The sequence below is a fragment of the Rutilus rutilus genome (genome assembly GCF_951802725.1).
Source record: "Rutilus rutilus genome assembly, chromosome: 14".
NCBI lineage: Eukaryota > Metazoa > Chordata > Actinopteri > Cypriniformes > Leuciscidae > Rutilus > Rutilus rutilus.
The window spans coordinates 12,978,451-12,997,849 of NC_140219.1; the positions used below are offsets into that span (position 1 = coordinate 12,978,451).

General features: G+C 40.3%; 1 protein-coding gene across 2 annotated transcripts; it reads right to left on the minus strand.

Moving 5' to 3' along the window:
* Window positions 1-639: 639 nt before the first annotated feature.
* On the minus strand, window positions 640-9,439 carry pcdh18b (protocadherin 18b). Of its 2 annotated transcripts, none has more exons than XM_084429521.1 (4): window positions 6,732-9,439; window positions 6,308-6,363; window positions 5,810-5,970; window positions 640-1,474 (listed from the first exon to the last, which is right to left on the minus strand). In XM_084429521.1, the coding sequence occupies exons 1-4, from the start codon at window positions 9,222-9,224 to the stop codon at window positions 732-734; spliced, it is 3,453 nt and encodes a 1,150-aa protein (XP_084285647.1). In that variant the 5' UTR covers window positions 9,225-9,439; the 3' UTR covers window positions 640-731. The 2 variants fall into 2 exon arrangements, with proteins under 2 accessions (XP_084285647.1, XP_084285646.1); XM_084429520.1 differs by having other exon boundaries at window positions 6,308-6,396.
* Between the last annotated feature and the right edge of the window lie 9,960 nt (window positions 9,440-19,399).

Here is a 19,399-nt window from a genome sequence, read left to right on the forward strand (position 1 = left end):
AATGGAGTAACACACGCTGTAATTTACTGGAAAGCATTGTTATGCCAACAAATATAGGCTACTACTTTAAATATAGCAATATAAACAGTGAAACGTAAAAAAAAAAAAAAATCAGACCTGAATTGTATGTTTGACATATCTTCATTTCTCTTTATTTTGTCATTTGTTTAATGTAAAACAGAAGTTGGCACAAAGTATACACCATTATAAATACCACTCCCACCCCTAAAACATGCTTTCAGTACCTGTCCCACCCCACCAAATAACACATACTCAATAATATTCATGTACTTATATTATGCTCATATATAACAATACCAATGAAAAGAGAAAGATAAATAAGAAATAAGAATAAATAAGAATTTTTACATCAAGGCATGTTGATCTTGATTATTTTTCCAACATGCATATATAAAAATAGAAATCTGATATCTTTATATACATTTTTAACTTAGGTATATACACAAATATAAATATAAAGACTACAAACTGTATTTTTAAAATACAAAGATAAATACACTCACATTGTGTACACTGTGGCCCAAAACCAGAAAATACAAACATCATTTGGATAATTAGCATTCACAAAACACATTACATCCAGAAATGCAACTTTAATGACAATTGCAGGTCTCTGCATTTTTTTCTATTTTTGTTTTCATATCTTATCTTCAGTCTCATATATATATATATATAAAAATGTTTTCTTGTAGAGAGCGAGAGTTTAGTCTTTAGCTTTGCCTGACATCTTGAAGGAGTTTGTTGATTTCTGCAACCAGCTCGCTGGCGTCCATAATTTCGCTGCGACTGTCACAGCGCTTCCCGTGCAAATGACCGAGCACAGACTCTAACTCATCTTCCTCATGATTCTCCGGAATTTCTTCCATTGCAGGGAGCCATTTTGAAGAGGACGCTGTTGTTGCCATGGGAGCTGGCAGAGGGGCGGGGAGTGGAGCCACCAGGGCAGTCATGTGACTAGCAGGGGCGTGGCCATGTCCAGGATTTTGAAAGTGTGTATTAGCAGCCCAAACAGCCACGTTCTGCTGATAAGTGGCAGGGCTTGGCTTTCCAGGTAAGTGGCCCTTCCTTCTTTCCAACGATCCCACCCCTGCTGCACATGCTGTTGCCTTTTCAGTTTCATTAGTCTCGTTGAAATTATCCAGCGAGGAGGGGAGGAGTCTCTGGAACACGCTGTTCATTTCAGACAACAGAGAAGTCGTTCCGCACAGGTCTTCCCCATCACCTGCCTCCCCCTCTCCCTCCTCGCTCTCCTTGCCAAATGTAGAGAAACTCTTCTTCCTCAGTGTTGACTCACCAGATTGTGGTGCTTCGGGGGTGGCTTTCTGCTGGGGATCTTCTCCGGGGATGTAGAGGTTACTACGGTAGTCAGAGGAGGCTGGGGAAGGCAATGGAGGCATCCAGCACTGGTCAGAGTGACCAAGGACACGACATTCTTCAGTGCACAGCTTCATCGCTACAGTGATCAGAAAGAAAACAAAAGCATTAATGGAAGTGCACTGTAAACCCCAATGTTGTCCATACTAAAGATATCAAGTTATCAGAACTTGACATTACTTAAAATAAAAAGTTTTGGCATCAAAACTTAAACAGGTCTGCTTAACTTACTCATTTGGCAGCAGAAATCTTTCTAATTAATATCTTAAGTGTTGTAAACTCAAAATTTCAATTCATTTAAATTATTAGCTATGTCTCTGTTTAAAATGATTGGTCGCGCTTGAAATTCTGCCTTGACAACCGCGCTGATTGGTCGATGTAACACAAGGCGGTAAAATATTTTTGTTTATCTGAATGTTTATAACGGCTCTGGTGTGACGCAGCAGCAGTCCTCTCGAGGCACTTGCAGATTTCTGAAATAAAGCTTAATAGGTAAGTAACGTAGAGATTTAAACACATTTATACATTTATCAATTGCCTTAGCTGCTACACGTTTTATTCTAATGTTTTTTCCCCGTTTTACTCCGGCAAGCGGTTCAAGCAGACAGGCAGTAAAGCAAGCGGGAAGAGAGTCGCCGTGAAAGACTCAGACTACACTCAGTGGTAAGTTAATTGTAAATATATACGTACATTTTGCTTAGTTGCTTTTAAAATACTTTATTTTTAGATAATTTGCGAGTTGTAAACACGGTTAAGCTACTAACTTTCCCGCTGAATTTTTCTGTTATCCTCCCCCAGCGGCACTATCGGGCAGGCGGTCATGAATCAGGCGCGGAGGGGGAGAGACTGAGAGTCGTATAGCCTAGGCCACGGAGTTAACGTTAGCTGGTAAGTTAATGTATAACACACCTGTAAATTGTACTTTATTGTCTGTAAAATGTTTTATTTTATACGGATGGACAAGGTATACATGCGTTTAAGTTTGACCCTTAGGGAGCTTGATTGACAGGTGATCTGACCAATCATACTTCGCCATCCGCCATTTTGTCCGACAAAGATTAACATGGGAGGATTTGAACTTGAAAAACGGAGTGTACTAACGTCTTTCCGTGGTTAAAACAACATTCCTTCTTATGTTTGTTCATGTTTATTTGAGGCTATAAATTAACTAGAAGGAAGAGATGATCGGTTCACGAGCAGCTTTAACTGATGCTCTACAGCGATCTGTCATGACACATTAAAGAGCCACAAAACGGTATTTATTGTTTTAATTTCTTTTAAAAAATGACCAAATTTGAAAGGTGAGACTTCGTTTAATATGTTTAATATCAAACGTAACCGAAAAGTAACTGGTCTGTACTGTCTGTCAGCGTGTTGTCAGTCTCCTCTCTGCCCTGCGATGTATTTTTCACTGCGTGAGAACATAGTGTGGCCGCGTGAGAACGGCCTAGCTTGTCGGACATAACGACAGTAACTAAGGAGGGCGGGTCTTTGCAAATGGACAAATTGGTCAAACGCGTATAACGTTTAGTTAATTAGTGTTTTCAAACAGTGATGTAATGAAACATTGACAATTTAAGCTTGAAGGGAGTAAAGTCTTCTTTTAGGCTATTAAGGAAATGTAATTTTGCCAAAAGAAGAACTTTTATTTTAAATAAACCTCCGGCTCATTTTGAGCCAGGAAAAACCCTGAGTAACATAACATGACAGGATTTTGCTGAATATTCTCACGATTGCAAATGTTACATTGATTTTAGTTCAATAAACAAGTAATGAATATTAAATTATTTCAATTACTTAGGTTAAATATTACATATACGCATGTAAATTACATATACGCAAATAATATAATGTGTATTTCCATCACAGGTTTGGTCATAAATATTACATGCATGTAATATAATGTGTATTTCCATCAAAGGTTTGGTCTTAAATTTCATTCAAAGTGGCATTAAAGAGGTCTTAAAAAGTCTTAAATTTAACTTGTTTATATCTGTAGACACCCTGTTAATGACAGAATTTTCATTTTTGGGTGAACTATCCCTTAAGGTTAAGTTGCACCTTTTGAAATGTACATGAGCTTACATGCATGTGAATTAATTTAAATTTAATGTTTATTCATCTTCACTAGATGTCCGATGATCGCAGCTCTAATCTTGATGTGCCAGTGGGGATTGTAGGCTACTAGTGGAAGATGGGACGACTCTTCAGCCCCTCAACTCTCTGCATTTGTCTCCCTTGTCCATTGGTATAGTAATTGAAGGAAAAGTGGTGATGGACAATCTGCATGACCTTCCTGAAGCAATGTGCCTTCTGTTCGGGCTAATTTATAGTTTACACCTGAATTACCCAAAGTCTCTAAAGTACACATTTGAATTTATTCAACGCATCCTCCTTTCCATGGGGCAGAAAGACCTGCAGCCTAAAATACAATCTTTGGCTAACCATCTGTTTGGTTAAAATGGAGAAAACGTGATCAGCACATGCATTCAGCAAAAAATAAAATATGATGCAGCGGCCAGTAAGACTTTTACCAGCAGATTGCAACTTCTTTTTCTAGGGGGCGATGTCATTTTCTCGATGACAGAACACTGAAATTTGTTGCACGATTTTGTGGAACGACTACAGACCTCCCTTACAAAACACTGGCAGACTTATTTTTGGTAGATGTGTCAGTTCCTATGTGTTTAAGAAATGAGCTTACGATTTTGATGTTTGTGTGCCTTAAAAATGTGACTGTTAGAAATGAGCTTATTTTGTTTGTGTCTTTTAACAATGTCACTTAAAAATTAGCTTATGATTTTGATGTTTGTGTTAGAAATTCGCTTATTTTGTTGTTTATGTGTCTTTTAAAAATGCAACTAAAAAATTTGCTTATGATTTTGTTTGTGTATTTTAAAAATGTGAGCTTACTGTTAAAACGCTGTAAATGCTGTATAAACCTAATAAAGTGGTTGATGTGAAAAACAATACTTGTTTTAATGATTTAATACAAGGAAACGATATACTGTATAAACAGGAAAGTTTGAGTTTAGTATTTGCCTTTTTAAGTTATATGTACTTAAACATTTAAGTTATCTGTAGTTAAACATTAAGTACAGATAACTTAAATGATTGAGTTACTTCAATGAAGCGACCATATTAGGCCAACTCAATTAAATTGAGTTGTCAATTTCCCCATTACTCAATTGAACTGAGGGAATCACTTTCCTCAAATCATTTGAGTAGTCTCAACTTATTAGGGTTTACAGTGTGGTTGGTTAATGATTGGTGTTTCTGGCACAACATGCAAAGACTGCACGCACCCTTTGCTTGTCAAATACATCAATTGGAAGCCAAATTACTTAAGTCTTTCCAGTTCCATCCGAGTCAGCTTTGTTTTCTAGAGACTATGTAAAACAAATCAAATTTGCCAACTTATAGCGCTCATTGAACATGTTCGACATTACTCATTCATGTTCTAGGGGCTGATTATAGCGCCATTAATTTTGAAAGGCCATTTATAATAGATCTTACAGTTAATAAATGCCCAATCTGGTGCATTTGCAAAACAGGCCCTCATTTAGCCCACTCTCTCATGCAGAGAATGAATGATTAAACATGCTGATTTACAGAAATATATGGTCCATCCCCGTGCACAACCCAATTCATGTTCTAGTCACATTCATGATTGTATTATAGATCAAGCATATTTTTTTTTTTCCATCAAAAATCATGTTCTTCTCCAACATATAGTTGTAGTGTTTCAAAGGCTGTTTCATCTTGAAGAGATACATTGTAAATGTTTAAAATTGAGGTTATAGTCACAAATGTGTGTGTGCGTGTGTGTGTGTGTGTGTGTGTGTGTGTGTGTGTGTGTGTGTGTGTGTACTTGTACAACTATCTTTGTGAGGACCAGTTTGAGTTTTAGACCATTGGAGTGAGGACAAAGAGAGTAAAGTGAGGACATTTTGGCAGGTCCTCACTTTCTGAGACCCCTTTAAAGGCCTGTTGGAGGGTCAAGACTTGGTATTAGGGATAAGGTTATAATTGGGTTAATGGTAGGTTTAGGGTAAGGGTTCGGGTTAGGCACTTAGTTGTGATGGGTAAGGTTAGGTTAAGCGGCTAGAGATTGCATTGTGTCAATGAATGTCCTCATAACGATAGATGTATAAGAATGTGTGTGTGCGTGTGTGTGTGTGTGTGTGTGTGTGTGTGTGTGTGTGTGTGTGTGTGTGTGTGTGTGTGTGTGTGTGTGTGTGTGTGTGTGTGTGTGAAGTCTGAGTAATGCAGTCCAGATAACAATTACATTTCTTTGTTAATTTTTTTTAAAACTTTTTTAAAGGTATGCCCAAATATTGTGAAATCAAGGCCTGGTATCTACAGCCTCGTGAGGTCTAAAGGAATCCTCATCAGCATCTCATCTCTTGCTTACTTGGATGCAGTCTGTGGTGTCCATCAGGAGTGAAGAGCTCACTGAAGCCTTCTCCAAGAAGAGGAGACTCCCTCCCCATCTCACAATCACTGTCTCCTGCCTCACTATCCCCTCGTCCACTGTCCTTCAGGCTGAACTTATCCATCTCATTCAAAGCATACCTAGAGACAAAGAACAAACAAAATTAGCTATTACAATAGCTTTAACTTAGCTACTGTATATCTACTATCATAATTTTTTTATTATTATTATTATTTTTAAGTTATTGATGCTGTGAAAAAAAGAAATGGGCCTCTTAAGGAGGGAGCAGTTTATGCATAAACAAAAAAGGCTTTATTCAAAGGGCAGTTGACTTGCTAACATGATGAGGCTGTCATGTATCGTCAGCTTCTGTTACTAAAGTACTCCAGGGTGTCCAGACTCTCACGGACTAGAACTTTGAACCCTCTGTAGGACGGTCTGTTAAAGGTGGCAACAGGCTGAAGTGTGATTGGTTACCTGTAGCTCCGGGTGTATTTGTTGCCACGGAAACTGGGTCTGGGTTGATACTGGCCCTGATGAAGTATGGACAGAAGCTGTGAGACTTGCTATAGCCAAAAAGAAAAGGAAACAGGGCGGGAAACAAATAAAGAAAGAAAAAAAAATGGAAATAAAAATGAATAATGGCAGACCAGACAGCAAACCAACACAAATACAAACAAACCATGGTAGTGATCGGGTGGAGAGGGGAGGGGATTGGTGGGGTGAATGAGGGAATGATATGGATGGATACTAAGCATAATGAAACAGTCTATGGATATACATATAAACATGCTATAAATAAAACAAACATTGGATATTGTAACAGGTTTAGGGGGAATTAAATAGGAATAAACAGGGTTCACTTTGAATTCACAAATAGTTACTGAACACATTTTTTTACCTCAACAGGGGGTGTGGCATGAGCAAGCTCTAGGGCGAAGTTCTCTGGCACGTGATTGGAGGAGATGGTGACCAGGCTGTTGAGTGATTGGCGGCTGTGGTGGCTCTGGCGACTCTCTGGAGCAGGTGAGGCTGACGGGGAGCGAGGATGGGCCCTCACAGGCAGGGTCCCATTCACAGTGGGGACCAATGTGATATCGCCCTTGTGGATCTGCCGGGCAGGTTTTTTGGGATGGTTTTGGTAGGTGGACTCAGCTACTCTGCAGTTATAGGAATGTCTTGGGTCCTTCTGCTCTCTCGAGCACCTGGTTGCAAACATCACCATGACGATGAGAAGTACGCCACAGATGGCACCAAGGGAGATGATGATGATCATAGACACATCTAGAACCGATTGGTTGTTTATGTCTGAAGGGTTCAGGGAGTAGCTTTCTGGATAGTCCCGCAGACTAATGTGCAGAATGGCCCTTGCTGAGAGTCGAATCGATGCCCCTCTGTCTTGTACTAAGATTGCGAGATCAAATCCCTCATGCCCAGAGGCCTCAATGCTTCCGTTGGTTCGTAACTCACATCTGCGTGGGTCAATGACAAAAAGTCCTTCATCATTACCACCAACTATGGAGCAAGTCAACTCGCTGTTGGCCCCTGCATCACGATCTGTGGCCTTTATGATTGTCACCAGATGACCAGGCTCAGCATGCCTCCATAATGGCACCTCAGCTGTGTGGTTTATTAGTAGTGGAGCAACAATGATGGGTGGGTTATCATTTTCATCTAGTACAGTGAGGAAAACAGTGGCGTTGCTGCTAAGCGAAGATGGGCCTCCGCCATCCCTCGCTTGCACGGTGAACGAAAGACGGCCAACTTCTTCCCGATCAAAACTTCGGAGCGCATACACAGCCCCGTTGGATGGGTCAATGGTCACATAGGTTGAAATAGAGCTACCTTGAACTTGGCTCTCCACAATTGAATAGGTCACCTGACCGTTAGAGCCCAAATCTGGGTCGGTGGCCACCACTGATGTAAGGTATGCCCCTGGCGAATTGTTCTCAGACTTGAAGATTTCATACCGGCTCTTTTCGAAGCGAGGAGGGTTGTCGTTTTCATCCTGCACCTGCACTGTGAAGTGTTTGATGGTGGATAGGCTTGGCGTGCCGCGGTCTTCAGCGATCACCGTCAGGCTATATTCAGAGCGCTTCTCGCGGTCCAGAGACACATTTGTGAGAATCATGTAGTTGTTCTCATAGGTCTTCTGCAAGCGGAAATGCCCGTGGCCATGAAGACGGCACGCAACCTCACCATTTAGACCTGAGTCGCTGTCATCCACGCGCACTAATGCGATGAAGGTATCGACGGGGGAGGCTTCTGAGATGTAGGCCACCTCCTCTTTGCCCTGAGTCATAAGGTTGATGTTGATTTTTGGCTTGTTGTCGTTGACATCAACCACTTTGATGATTATCTTACAGTGGCCTGGAATGGAGTTGGGACCCATATCCTGGGCCTGCACATCTATTTCATACGAGGAAGTAGTTTCGTAGTCAACCTTCTTAATTAGAGTGATGTGGCCATTATCTGGATTAATTTTAAAGGTCTCTAGGATTTTGGGTGGCACGTGGCTGCTGAAAGAATATACTATTTTGCCATTATTGCCTTCATCTGGGTCTGTGGCATTCAGGTCCACCAGTAGTGTGCCCAGTGATGAATTTTCTAGGAGGTTGACCACGTAAGCCTGCTCGTCAAACGCCGGGCTATTATCGTTGGAATCAGATATGCTGATTTTAAGCAGTGTTGAGCCAGATTTCGGCGGCACGCCAGAGTCTGACGCTGTGAGTTGTAGTTGGTAGCTGGACTGTGTTTCCCTGTCAAGTTCCCTCATCACAACAAGGTCTGCATACTTTGCGCCATCCGTTCTCGTCCTGATATCGATTTTGAAAAAGTTATTCCGAGTGAGCGAGTAGGTGTGTAACGCGTTTTCCCCGACATCCGGGTCCAACGCGCTATCCAAAGGGAAGCGCGTGCCCACAGACGCGCTCTCTGATATCTCTATGGGGATTATGGCGCGCGAGAACTGGGGAGCGTTGTCGTTGATGTCCAACACTTCCACTTGAATGTGAAACAACTGGAGGTATTCCGTGGGAAGCGTGATCACGTCGAACTCGATAGTGCAGTTTAAGTTTTTCTCGCAGAGCTTCTCACGGTCGATTTTGGTGGCGATGCTGATCTCTCCGTCCTCCTCGCGCACGGAGAGTAGAGGGGTGCTGCCTCTCTGCATCGCGCGGAAGCTTGAAGACACGGAGCTCGGGAGTTTGGATAATATACCGGCTACATCCTCTTTCAGTCTGGCAATCACAGTACCGACTCTCTGCTCCTCCAAAACTTTGTATTTTAAAGTCTTCCCCGAAACACTGTGCGCCACGACCGCCAGAAGTACAAGTTTCAGAAGCATCTTGCAAAACAGTACATTCCTGTCGCTGCAGTATTTAGTTGTTCCCATTTTTGAAGCCGTGCGCAAAGTACTTATTCCGCACACAGAGAAAACAGGCTGGTCGGTTGTTCGGTGTAAATTAAAGCATGATAAATCCTCAGATGCAAATGGGGTCGAGGAACCAGCACTTCCCCTCTCTGTGTGTTTTCAGCGCCTCGGAGAAAGCATCAAGACGCGGTATTAGTGCTGCACACATCCACTTTCCTCTTCGTCTGACTGTGTGTGAGTTGGTGCGCGGGTGTGTGGGAGGCGCAGCTCCTTGTGTGTGTGTGTGAGTGTTCTGTCTGTGACTCTGAGAACACTGACTGGCCCCTTGCAGCCCACCTCAGACTGTGGCCCCCACCCTCTCCAAACTCCAGCCTCCCCTCCTCGCCCCACATCCATGAAAAGAAAAGGCAGAATGAAGGAAAGAAAGAGCAGTGATTGAGGTGGAGCTGGCAAGCAGATCTCGCCATGAGGAAGACAGAGTTTCAGAAGTGTGCCATAACAATAGATAAAAGGACATTTATTCAAGACCAAAGTTTCCCGAGTCACCCCGGCACACTTTGGGTTACTTCCCACTGTAGAAATGCTTTCATTATTATAACATATTTATTTCCATCTATTTAACTTATAATTTCTGTCATTACTAAGTTTCCAGAGTTTCAGTTCATTTTTCTTTGTCATTTAACTAGTGGTCGATCCCTGCATGTTGTCACTTTGGCTTCACTTTGATTTTACTTAAAAATGCAGGAACTTTTACAGTGTTCTAATATTTAAAATCTTATTTATTGCACCAATCATTTTATAATCTTGAGTAAGAAAAAAGGTTATACGTGAAATATATATGCACTAATATGTAGTTTTTATACTACACATAGTTTCCAGGGAATTTTTTAATAAAATGTCTAAACCACAGCTAGAGTTCTGTGTATGAAGGGTAACTGGATGATATCAGCGCGCTATTGTGTCTCGCTGGAGGAGTTTGCGCGCGTGGCGAATCGCGCGCTGTGAAAAGGATTCCCCCAACCTCCCTTAACCCGCAGTCAATGTGATTTCTCACTGAGGTCACACTCGGCCCCTGTGCACAATGCCACTTTACGATTCACCATCTCTGATTCTGCCGCATTAGCATCATTATACGCGTTCACCCACAAACAAAAAGCAAACATGAGCTTCTGGAAGTTTCACGGCCATCTGGTTCAAACGTCCAGGAAACCCAAACCACTATAGCCTGTCAGTCCTGCGAGAAACACCTTTCCGCAACACACAGCTTGAATTAGTGGATTTCACTGTATGTTTTTATTAAATAAACCCATTTTAACTTTATCCATAAGTTATCTGATCCTTTGCGCGTAACGCATTTGTAGTTCACGCATACAATTGAATCGCACGTACAAATAGTCTGTTTAAACACTACAACAAATTCAGTTTATTCGAAGGCCTAATGTTTGTAGATGCGTTCTGATAAAATAGAACGTGTGCTGAATGGAGATGCACCGTGAGAATGCATTGATATTCGGTCCTGTGACCTGTGGCTGTCCATCTGTCGTGGGCCAGCTGAAGTCTGAAGCTTTTCTCTGCAAAACTGCTCAACACAGCAGTGACCCTGACTACAGCCCATCAATCACTGGTTTTTGTAAGCAAATGTACTATTTTAGTTCGTGTTTTCTGTATGTAGTCTGTGTCATCATATTCAATTTGTCATTTAATGGTTGTTCCCAGAGAGCCAAGCGCAGGTGACAGCTTTCTTAACATCTAAACCTCAGGTTTTTGTCACACTCATAATTAAAGTTACATGTTTTACTCATGCAAGTTACTGTTTCTTATCCATTCGGGAAAGTCTTCGTGTGAAAGTCATCCTCGAGATGTAATTTCATTACTTCTTTATCAGGTTTCATGCTCAAAGAATTTCGAGTCGGTGCGTTTTAAACAAGTGGGTGGTTTATTCACACGCCATAAGGGGAAGACGCATGTGCTCAAGCAGATGCGCATAAGCAAGTTGAGATGCTAATCACAAATGCTATTTACATACTAGAATTAAGAGCATGAGATAGGCTAGCTAGCTCTGAAAAAGAGTAGGCTTACACATATATATATATATATATATATATATATATATATATATATATATATATATATATATATATATATATATATATATATAAATATATATATTTGTTTTTATTATTTATATGTTGTTGTTGTTTTCTGTGCAGTTCTGTGCACTCTTAAAGTAGCCTGTATGAGAACCAAATTACGCAGCCATATTTTAAACTATTGATTGAGTCTTTGTCTTCACGTTTTTAATTTTAAAAGTCGACATGTGTTACTTTGTTCGTAGTGACCAAACAGTTGAGTGTAGTTAAGCTATAATCAAGTAAATAGTTTTACAGCAGCAGCCCAATTAAGCAAACATGGCCTACAATATAAGCTGGTGTTGAAATCTGGCGGCGTCGTATGTCCTCATCAGATGGCTTTTCTTTTTTCTTTTTTCTTTTTTTCTTTTTTGTGGACAGGAGGATTTGAGATGCATTTCAAGCTGTGGTCGTAAAGTCACCCCGGGCTGGAAGAGAGGGAGGGGGCGTGGGGTGAATTAACTTTGTCATTGAAATGAAAAAGGATCGCGCGCACAATGGAGCGTGGCAGGTGGGACGTCGCAATTCGCAGAGGGGCCGTGGAAACCGGCGGGGAAGCGGAGCGCGGAGGGAGGAGGGAATAACGGCGGAATGCTCCGGCGCCGCGGGTCGAGAGGGCACCGTGGGTGTTTGTAAAGGCACGCGAGCATCTGCCGCCTGTGTGGCAACTAATCTCCCTTCCTCCTTATTTCTCATACCAAGCTTTCTTTGCTCTGCAAACCGTCCCTCCCGTATTTCACTTCCTCTGTCTTTCTCTGCTTTCTCTCGGTTCGTGGCAGGTCATAATCATTCGGCATGTGCCCTTCATGAAACCTTTATTAACGCGTGTCTTACATTTTGGGGGTTGCGTCCAAAGAAGAGTTGGAGATTTACGCAATAGGACACACATTCTCGAGACATAAGGTACGCACACGTGCGTTTGTTTAGAAATAGTTTGCTGATCTCGATCATTCACTTTCTGTTTATACTTGAGCAAGATATATTTCTTCCACATGAGTCATGGAGAGAAATCTGCCCTCCCACAATCTCCATGTTAACTCTTAAAAAGGTCCTAATACAAACCAAAAAGCTATTTTACTATCAGATGTCATAGAATAACCCTTTACGTTCCAAACAGAACTTTATACTGTCTAGTTATTTGTGCTTGTGCATGAAAGAATCCTTCCCCATCCCATGTTGTTCTAAGCCTGTATGACTTTTTTCTTCTAGGGGAAAACAAGTTTTTTTTAAGAATAGTTTTGCTGTGTTTGTCCATGCAATGAAGTCAATGGGGTTCAAAACAACACTGAACCACACTGATTTTCATTCTCTTTACAAAAACGCTGAGACCTTTTTCAAAATATATTCTTTATCATTTTCCACAGAAGATTGTATGAACTATCCCTTTATGAAATGGCTCCTGATAAAAAAATTAAATAATAATTGCTGAACTTATTTTAAAGGGTGTTGGATGAAATTCCCTTTTAATTGAATTGTTTGCAACTCAAGGCATTTTTCAAAGAGTTTGAAATCTCTCTATGCTTTCTGTACTATGATATGTGCCATTTCTAGAAAGTATAATGGAAAAGTGTGCTGTCAGCATCTCGTACTAAATTGCGGATGGGTTTATCAGCTCATCAGAGATATGTCTGCAACAATCTGCGCTTATAATTAAAAAGCTTGACACTAAAAATGAGATAATGCGCTTTATCGTTGGCTGTTTAAGAGTGCAGTATTGTAAGTTCACTTGAGCTTCCTCTCTCCTCTCATCATCATCGTTCAACACACTCTCACACATTCATAAATATTGTGTTTTTGGTGGCTAATATGAATTCATACAATCTCATTTGTAAATTTTCTGTTTACACACCACAGACGGATAGGTTTGGGGGTGGACCTTCATGCTTTCCATGCGAATCACATTGTATGAATTCATATGAATTCATCAAATAGTTATGTTTTCTCATGAGATGGGGTTTTGTTTGAGTTGTGCAATGACCATAGGCAGTGTAAAATACCAACAAAACTTTTGTTTTCCACAGGAGCAAGAAAGTTACACAGGTTTTGGAACTACATGAGGGTGAGTAAATGATGACAGAACTTTTTTTGTTAATATCTCAGAATCAAAGTATAAATCAAGGAAAAGGGGAGTCCCACATTGGCGATTAACCAAAAAGACACTGAGATCCAACATTTAGAGAAGCAGCCGTTTGATATATTCAGTCAAACTCAGCTCACATTCGCAAGTTACAAAGACGTGAATGTTCTGTTTTCTGATTTTTGTCCTAAAAAGACAGACCAAGAGTGTGTCTGCGCAACAGAATCTGTGTAAGAGGCCGATTCCCGTCCGTCTGGCAGCTGTTGCTTTGTCACCTGATCACTTGTTTTTGTAGCCGAATGATACCTTGCTTCAGTCTGCATGCCACTAACCTACGCCTATATCTGATGTCACGTTCATAAAATGCTTTTCTGTTTATATTTTAGAGTTCACAAAACACCGCTCTTCTGTTTTTGATCATTACAGCTCGGTTAGCTTGAACGGATTATCTGATTTCAAGAAGCAATTCGCTCTCTTTTGCTCCTTCAGCTGATCAGAGAGCTGCATATTGACAAATGGAACCTCCTCGCTCTGTTTTTTTTGTTCAACATGGAGGAATAACTTGTCTTTTTAGTTCAAAGCCTTTTTCTGAGAACGACTTCACAAAACATGACAGTGCCGGAGATGGGGGGGGGGGGGGGGGGGGGGGGGACCTATTGTTCGTTCTTCTCGACACACTTCTTTTCTCGGAGAGCACAAAGGCACGCACACTTCTGGGGGCATTGGTGACTTCTGCGCATGTGGGGGCTCAAAGGTGACATATTTCAGAAGGGGGTTCATTCAGTATGCAATAGATTTAAAGCCTCCCTCCTTTCCCAGTCTGCTTGGTTTGGCAGATGTGTGGGGGTCTTTTTTGGGGAGCCTGGGACGGCAGCGCGCCACGTGTTCACAATGTCAGCCTGATTTCTGTGGAAATTCTTATGAGCGAAGGATCACCTTACACAAAGAAACAGAGCCACTTTCTCTCCCCGCTACTTTCCAACTCTCTTTTTCATACTCTCCGGTTTCTTCTTCACACTCCCTTCATGTTATTTTTGGATTTGTTTTGAGCAGTTTAAGACTCTCGCCTGCAGATCTGCACCCCCAGATTACACTTTGTATCAAACGAATATCTTCGGTGCTGCAGGTTTAAATGTGATTTACAAGGGAAAGAACATTGTTCCACCCTAAATGGATCTTTAGAAAACTGTATGTTTATCAAATACGAATGAGCAATACATACTTTAACGAACTAAGAAATAAAGTAAAGCATTCTTAAGTAACGCCTTGCAAATGATAAAAGCATAGAAATTCCCACTTTACGGCCTGTGACGGTTTCCTGTATAAAAGTTCTTTATGGTAAACGCCAGAGAGTGACAGAACCCCCTCTGAGTTAAGCCAAGTAACTCTATCTCTCCTCCTAATGTGTTCAATTAAAACTCCAGACACACACACACACACCTATAAAAACAGCGAGTGTGTTTATCTTTCTGGTTCCAATGGAGAGTAAAGGGGATAATTTTATAGCTAGAGGAAGTGATCGTCTGCCCATTCTGTCTAATCCAAACACTATATGGCTTTGGGTCAGCTTAAGAGTGCATATGTGCCGACCTCAGCGCTCATTCGTCGTCTGTCTGTCTATTCATAACATTCATGCATTATTCCATCTATCTGTCCAAGCATTCTGTGGATTTAGAAGGAAATCAGTGTCTGTTGCTTTAAGGCTTGAAAATCCAGGAAAATATGTGTCACTGAATACCATATAGATCCTGCTGTTGCTAGAGTCTAACTGTTTTTTTTTTAAGGCAGCTATGAAACTGTATTAGACCACATACGCTCTTTGTTTGATTTTTGAAACTCTTTGTGTTTATATAAGTCTTTTCACAGTATCATTGGTGAAGCACATAAAATGAAGTATAACTTTTGTATATATATATATTTTTGTCCATGCAGTTAAAGTCAGTGGCATTCATTTGTACTGTAAAAGTATACCTAGTTCTGCTTTTCTTAGTGCTAATATGTGTGTGTTTGTGGTAGTAGTGTTGTGTTAGTATTATTTATATACAATTATAGTATTTATTAATATTTATATTAGCTTTGATATTTATATCTTAATAGGTTTTTTTTTTTTAGCTTATTTTTATTTCAGCAGTTTAGTACTTGTTGCCATGGCAACATTTATTTTCTTTTTAAAATCTAATTGTTATATTTTATTTCAGCTTTATTTAAATTAACAAAAATATTTGTAAGTTTGATTTAACAATAACAGCAGTATGTGTTTTTTTTATGAAAGTCCACAGTACTAAAGATAGAGCAGATTAAGTAAACCAGAAGTGCTTTAGTGTGTCAGTGTAACGGCATTCACTTTTTTAAGACATTTCAGTGCTCATTAAAGTTTTAAATCCCTAAGAGCCTTATCATATTTATTATTGCAGTATACGTCTCATTCATAATCCAAAATAATTGCCCAAAAAGAAAAAGAAGCTGAACATCACATTAGCCTACTGTGGAATGTAGGGTCTTTACAATCCTTTTAGCGCTAGTCAATGTTAGCATGATGGCTAATTGTTTTGCTAATGAGCAATTAGATTGAATCAGAGTGTGGGCTTGATAATTAAGAACAGCTCCAGAAAGGCAGCTAATGATCTCTAGTTTCTGTAGTTTTTAGGATTTGTTGACAGTTGACTTAAACCCCAAAACAACCCCCGAGTCTCATCACTGTAACTAAAGATGCGGGGGAAACACATGAGAGAATAGAGAAAGAAGTCAAGTCTCTTTGTTTGAATAGCTTAAGAAGTAAACAGTGGCGCTAATAAGTGGGCCGTGTGGGCTCTGGCCATCAGTCATTAAGCGAGGTCGTTAATTCTGTACGCCAGGTTTAAGATTGATGAGCTGGGATGGCATTGTTTAAGTGCTAAATTTGTTAAGGGGCTAAATGGCTTCGGGGGATTCATTCATTCTGTCCCTGGTCAGCACAGAGGCGCTCTGAATACAGTGTGACTTAAGGCCACCAATAACCAGCCTAGGAAACATAGTTTTCATAGTCTTGAGTTTTTTTTTTTTTTTTTTTTTTTTAACCGAGGAGCACAGCATAAGTATCCTTATTTGTAACTTTGCTGGAAATGTTCCATCGGCTTCCCATCTGAGGGCCAAATTAACCGACTCGCATTCCATGTTTTTAAAAGAAAACAAGAGGCACACTTTGGTTTGTTCTTTGTTGCTGAGTGGCCGTCACATTTAGCAACCCCCCAGCCCAAAACACACACGATCCCTTATGCCAGCCAGTGATTTAACGCTTATCCAGCGAGCTCCCCCTGCAGCGACAGAGGGCATGCCATGAGAGAGGCCCTCTGTGGGGGGAAGGAGCACCGGACCGGAATGCTGACACTCGTGGCTGTTCACATGCTGATGGTTCTTTGTTAGGGGACCAGGCAGGAGGTCTCCTTCAGGACCCCCTCCCAATCTGACACACTTAGTAACTTTTGTATTGGCCTGGGCCCTTTGTCAGACTTCACATGACCTTTGACTTCCCACTCAGCCGCCAATCAGACACCCTGAGAGTGAGGGGACAGCAGGCTGTAAGAGTCAGGAACAAAAGCTGCTGAATCACTTTATCGTGCACGCACATGAACCGCAGCTCTGACGAGATTTTTCATCATCGTGCTCTTTTGTCAAGCTAGCTTTTGTCGGGCGAAATTCTAGTCGTTAACATGAAGGATCTTGAAACAGCTTGTTATCCTTTGTTATTCTCCTCAGTGTAAGGGAGAAAACCAGGAGTACAGTTTCATTTGAACGGCAACAGCTACTATATCTCATATATTTGCTGCTTTGGGGTTCAAACCAAGTTAGAGATGTTTCATGTCTTTGTTTGTCAAATGGGTGATAGTAATTAGCAGTCTCAATGCTGAAACATCATCTTTGAAAATCAATACAATTCTGCCCTCATCATTAGTCATGTTACTCAAATAGTTTTTATAGTTTTCAATAATTAATGAATGTATTCTTAGCGGTTGACTTGTTGTAGTGGAATTACAAGGACAAAAGCTTCTCTTCATAAATATGAGAAGATGACATTTTGTAATCTCTCCAACCGTATCTGTATCAGTTTTAATGCGCTTTATTGGCATGACTAATAATTGTGCATTTGTATTGCCGGATTTGAGTGGCACACAAAGAAAACACTGAAAAGCCAAAAATAGTGCAGCATAATGTGCCTCGTCTCTCGCTTTCTATCTCAGAGGCAAGCTTTATTGGAAAAGCTGTGAAAATGTACAAAATTGCTAAAGCTTTCAAAGTACTTACAGCTATTGCACATGAAGCATGATAAATGAGATATAACAGAAAATAGAATATGAATATTTCCAGTTATTGCTCAGCAAAATCAGAGAGTGTTGATTAAAGAAGATGAAAGGAATTCTGAAACAGGAACAAGAAAAAAATAACAGAGTGGCTCAGTTTTCACTTTTCTTTCCCTGCCTTGAAAACAAGCCGATCAATGGAGCCCTTGTGGCCTACAGAAGTGCAATGATGTATCAGTTTGTCTGGAATTAAATGCTTTTTCTAGATTCTCTATTTTCAAAGCGCAGTAATGATGTGAGAGGGAGCAGTGGGAGGCTCTTTGTAACCTCCCTTGAGGATGAAGAGATGGAAGATTACGGTAGTGTGGGCTGAGATAGAATCCACTTTCATAAACTTATGCAGTGCAAACTCGGACATATAGTGCAATCAGGACATAAAGTGTGTATCAGTGGGCTATTTAGTTGTTAATTGTGGTACTATTGTTATAAGCATTTAACTTGTGGTATGTAGCTTGTTCCGCACCATTTGTGCTATGGGCATAAATGATATTTCCATTTTTTACTGTTTGTTTCTCTCTACTTGTCTGTGTTTGCATGTTCTGCAGTCTGTGCATTAGTAGTGATTTTTTAGCGACTCTTTCTTTTGGTTACCTAATTACGCCGGTAGGTGGAGGCTAATGGCAAGTCCACCGCTCATTAATTTTACTGGTTCGTAAAAAAAAAAAAAAAAACGTAGATTGATTCAACAACAAAACAAGTGACGGTTTTTATGAATCATTCATTCAATTGATTCATTAAAAAAAATGATTTATTTAGTGAAGTCGATTTTAATTTAAGAGATTACTTTGAAATCATTCAGAAGATTCAGAGATTCGGAATGAAATCATTCCAATTGATTAATCTGAACATAGTGTCATATCCACACAAAAACGCCCATTCCTGTGCCCAAAACAAGGCCTCTGCAGATGAGAGTCTGCACCACTTCACAGATGATGATCATTTTAAGTTGATACAACAGCATTTATTATATTCAACATCAACATCAGCTGGTTCCGTGCATCATACATCATTATGCCATTTCTACATCATTACACATGCGCAAAACTTTCCAATTTCGTTTTTTAATCCGATCAAGTGTTTACATGTCCTGTGGAACAGCTTAGAAAAGGTTTATCCCACCAGCCTCAAACCGATTGAAATTTCAAACGTTTTTCATTCCGATTGAGGTGTTAACCTGGCATTTTCATTCGGATTGGATTTTTAAACCAATTGTAATCAGAATTCAATGCATTTACAATGTAAACGCACCTAATATGTTAGCAAATGGCTGATTTGTTCAAATACAATGAAATAATTCAGGAAATAAACACTATTGTGTGTTGATCCGCGTTGTAGTCGTAATTTTCAGGAACTAATAAGTTGCTCAGTATTAAATGGATAGTTCACCCAGAAATGAAAATTCTGTCATCATTTACTCACTTTCATGATATCCCATACCTTACCTTCTTCTATTGACTGTTTTATTTATGCAATGAAAGTCAATGGGGTCCAGTGTTGTTTGGACCCCTTTAGGATTGAAATACCTTATTTTGTGTCCCACGGAAGAAAGTCAGGCTTGGAATAGGTTAGTGAAATCTAGTATATTAGTAATGTATAATGCAGGGATAATGATCTGAATGGAGTTGCATCATTTCAGCAGTGTGAATATCTAAA

What these genes read in the sequence shown, in the direction of transcription:
- pcdh18b (XM_084429520.1), bottom strand. Translation starts at nt 9,224, where the DNA reads ATGGGAACAACTAAATACTGCAGCGACAGGAATGTACTGTTTTGCAAG. An exon ending in ATGCCACACCCCCTGTTGAG is followed by an intron (nt 6,397 to 6,731) that starts GTAAAAAAATGT and finishes TTTTGGCTATAG; the next exon opens with CAAGTCTCACAGCTTCTGTC. An exon ending in ACACCACAGACTGCATCCAA is followed by an intron (nt 1,475 to 5,809) that starts GTAAGCAAGAGA and finishes TGATCACTGTAG; the next exon opens with CGATGAAGCTGTGCACTGAA.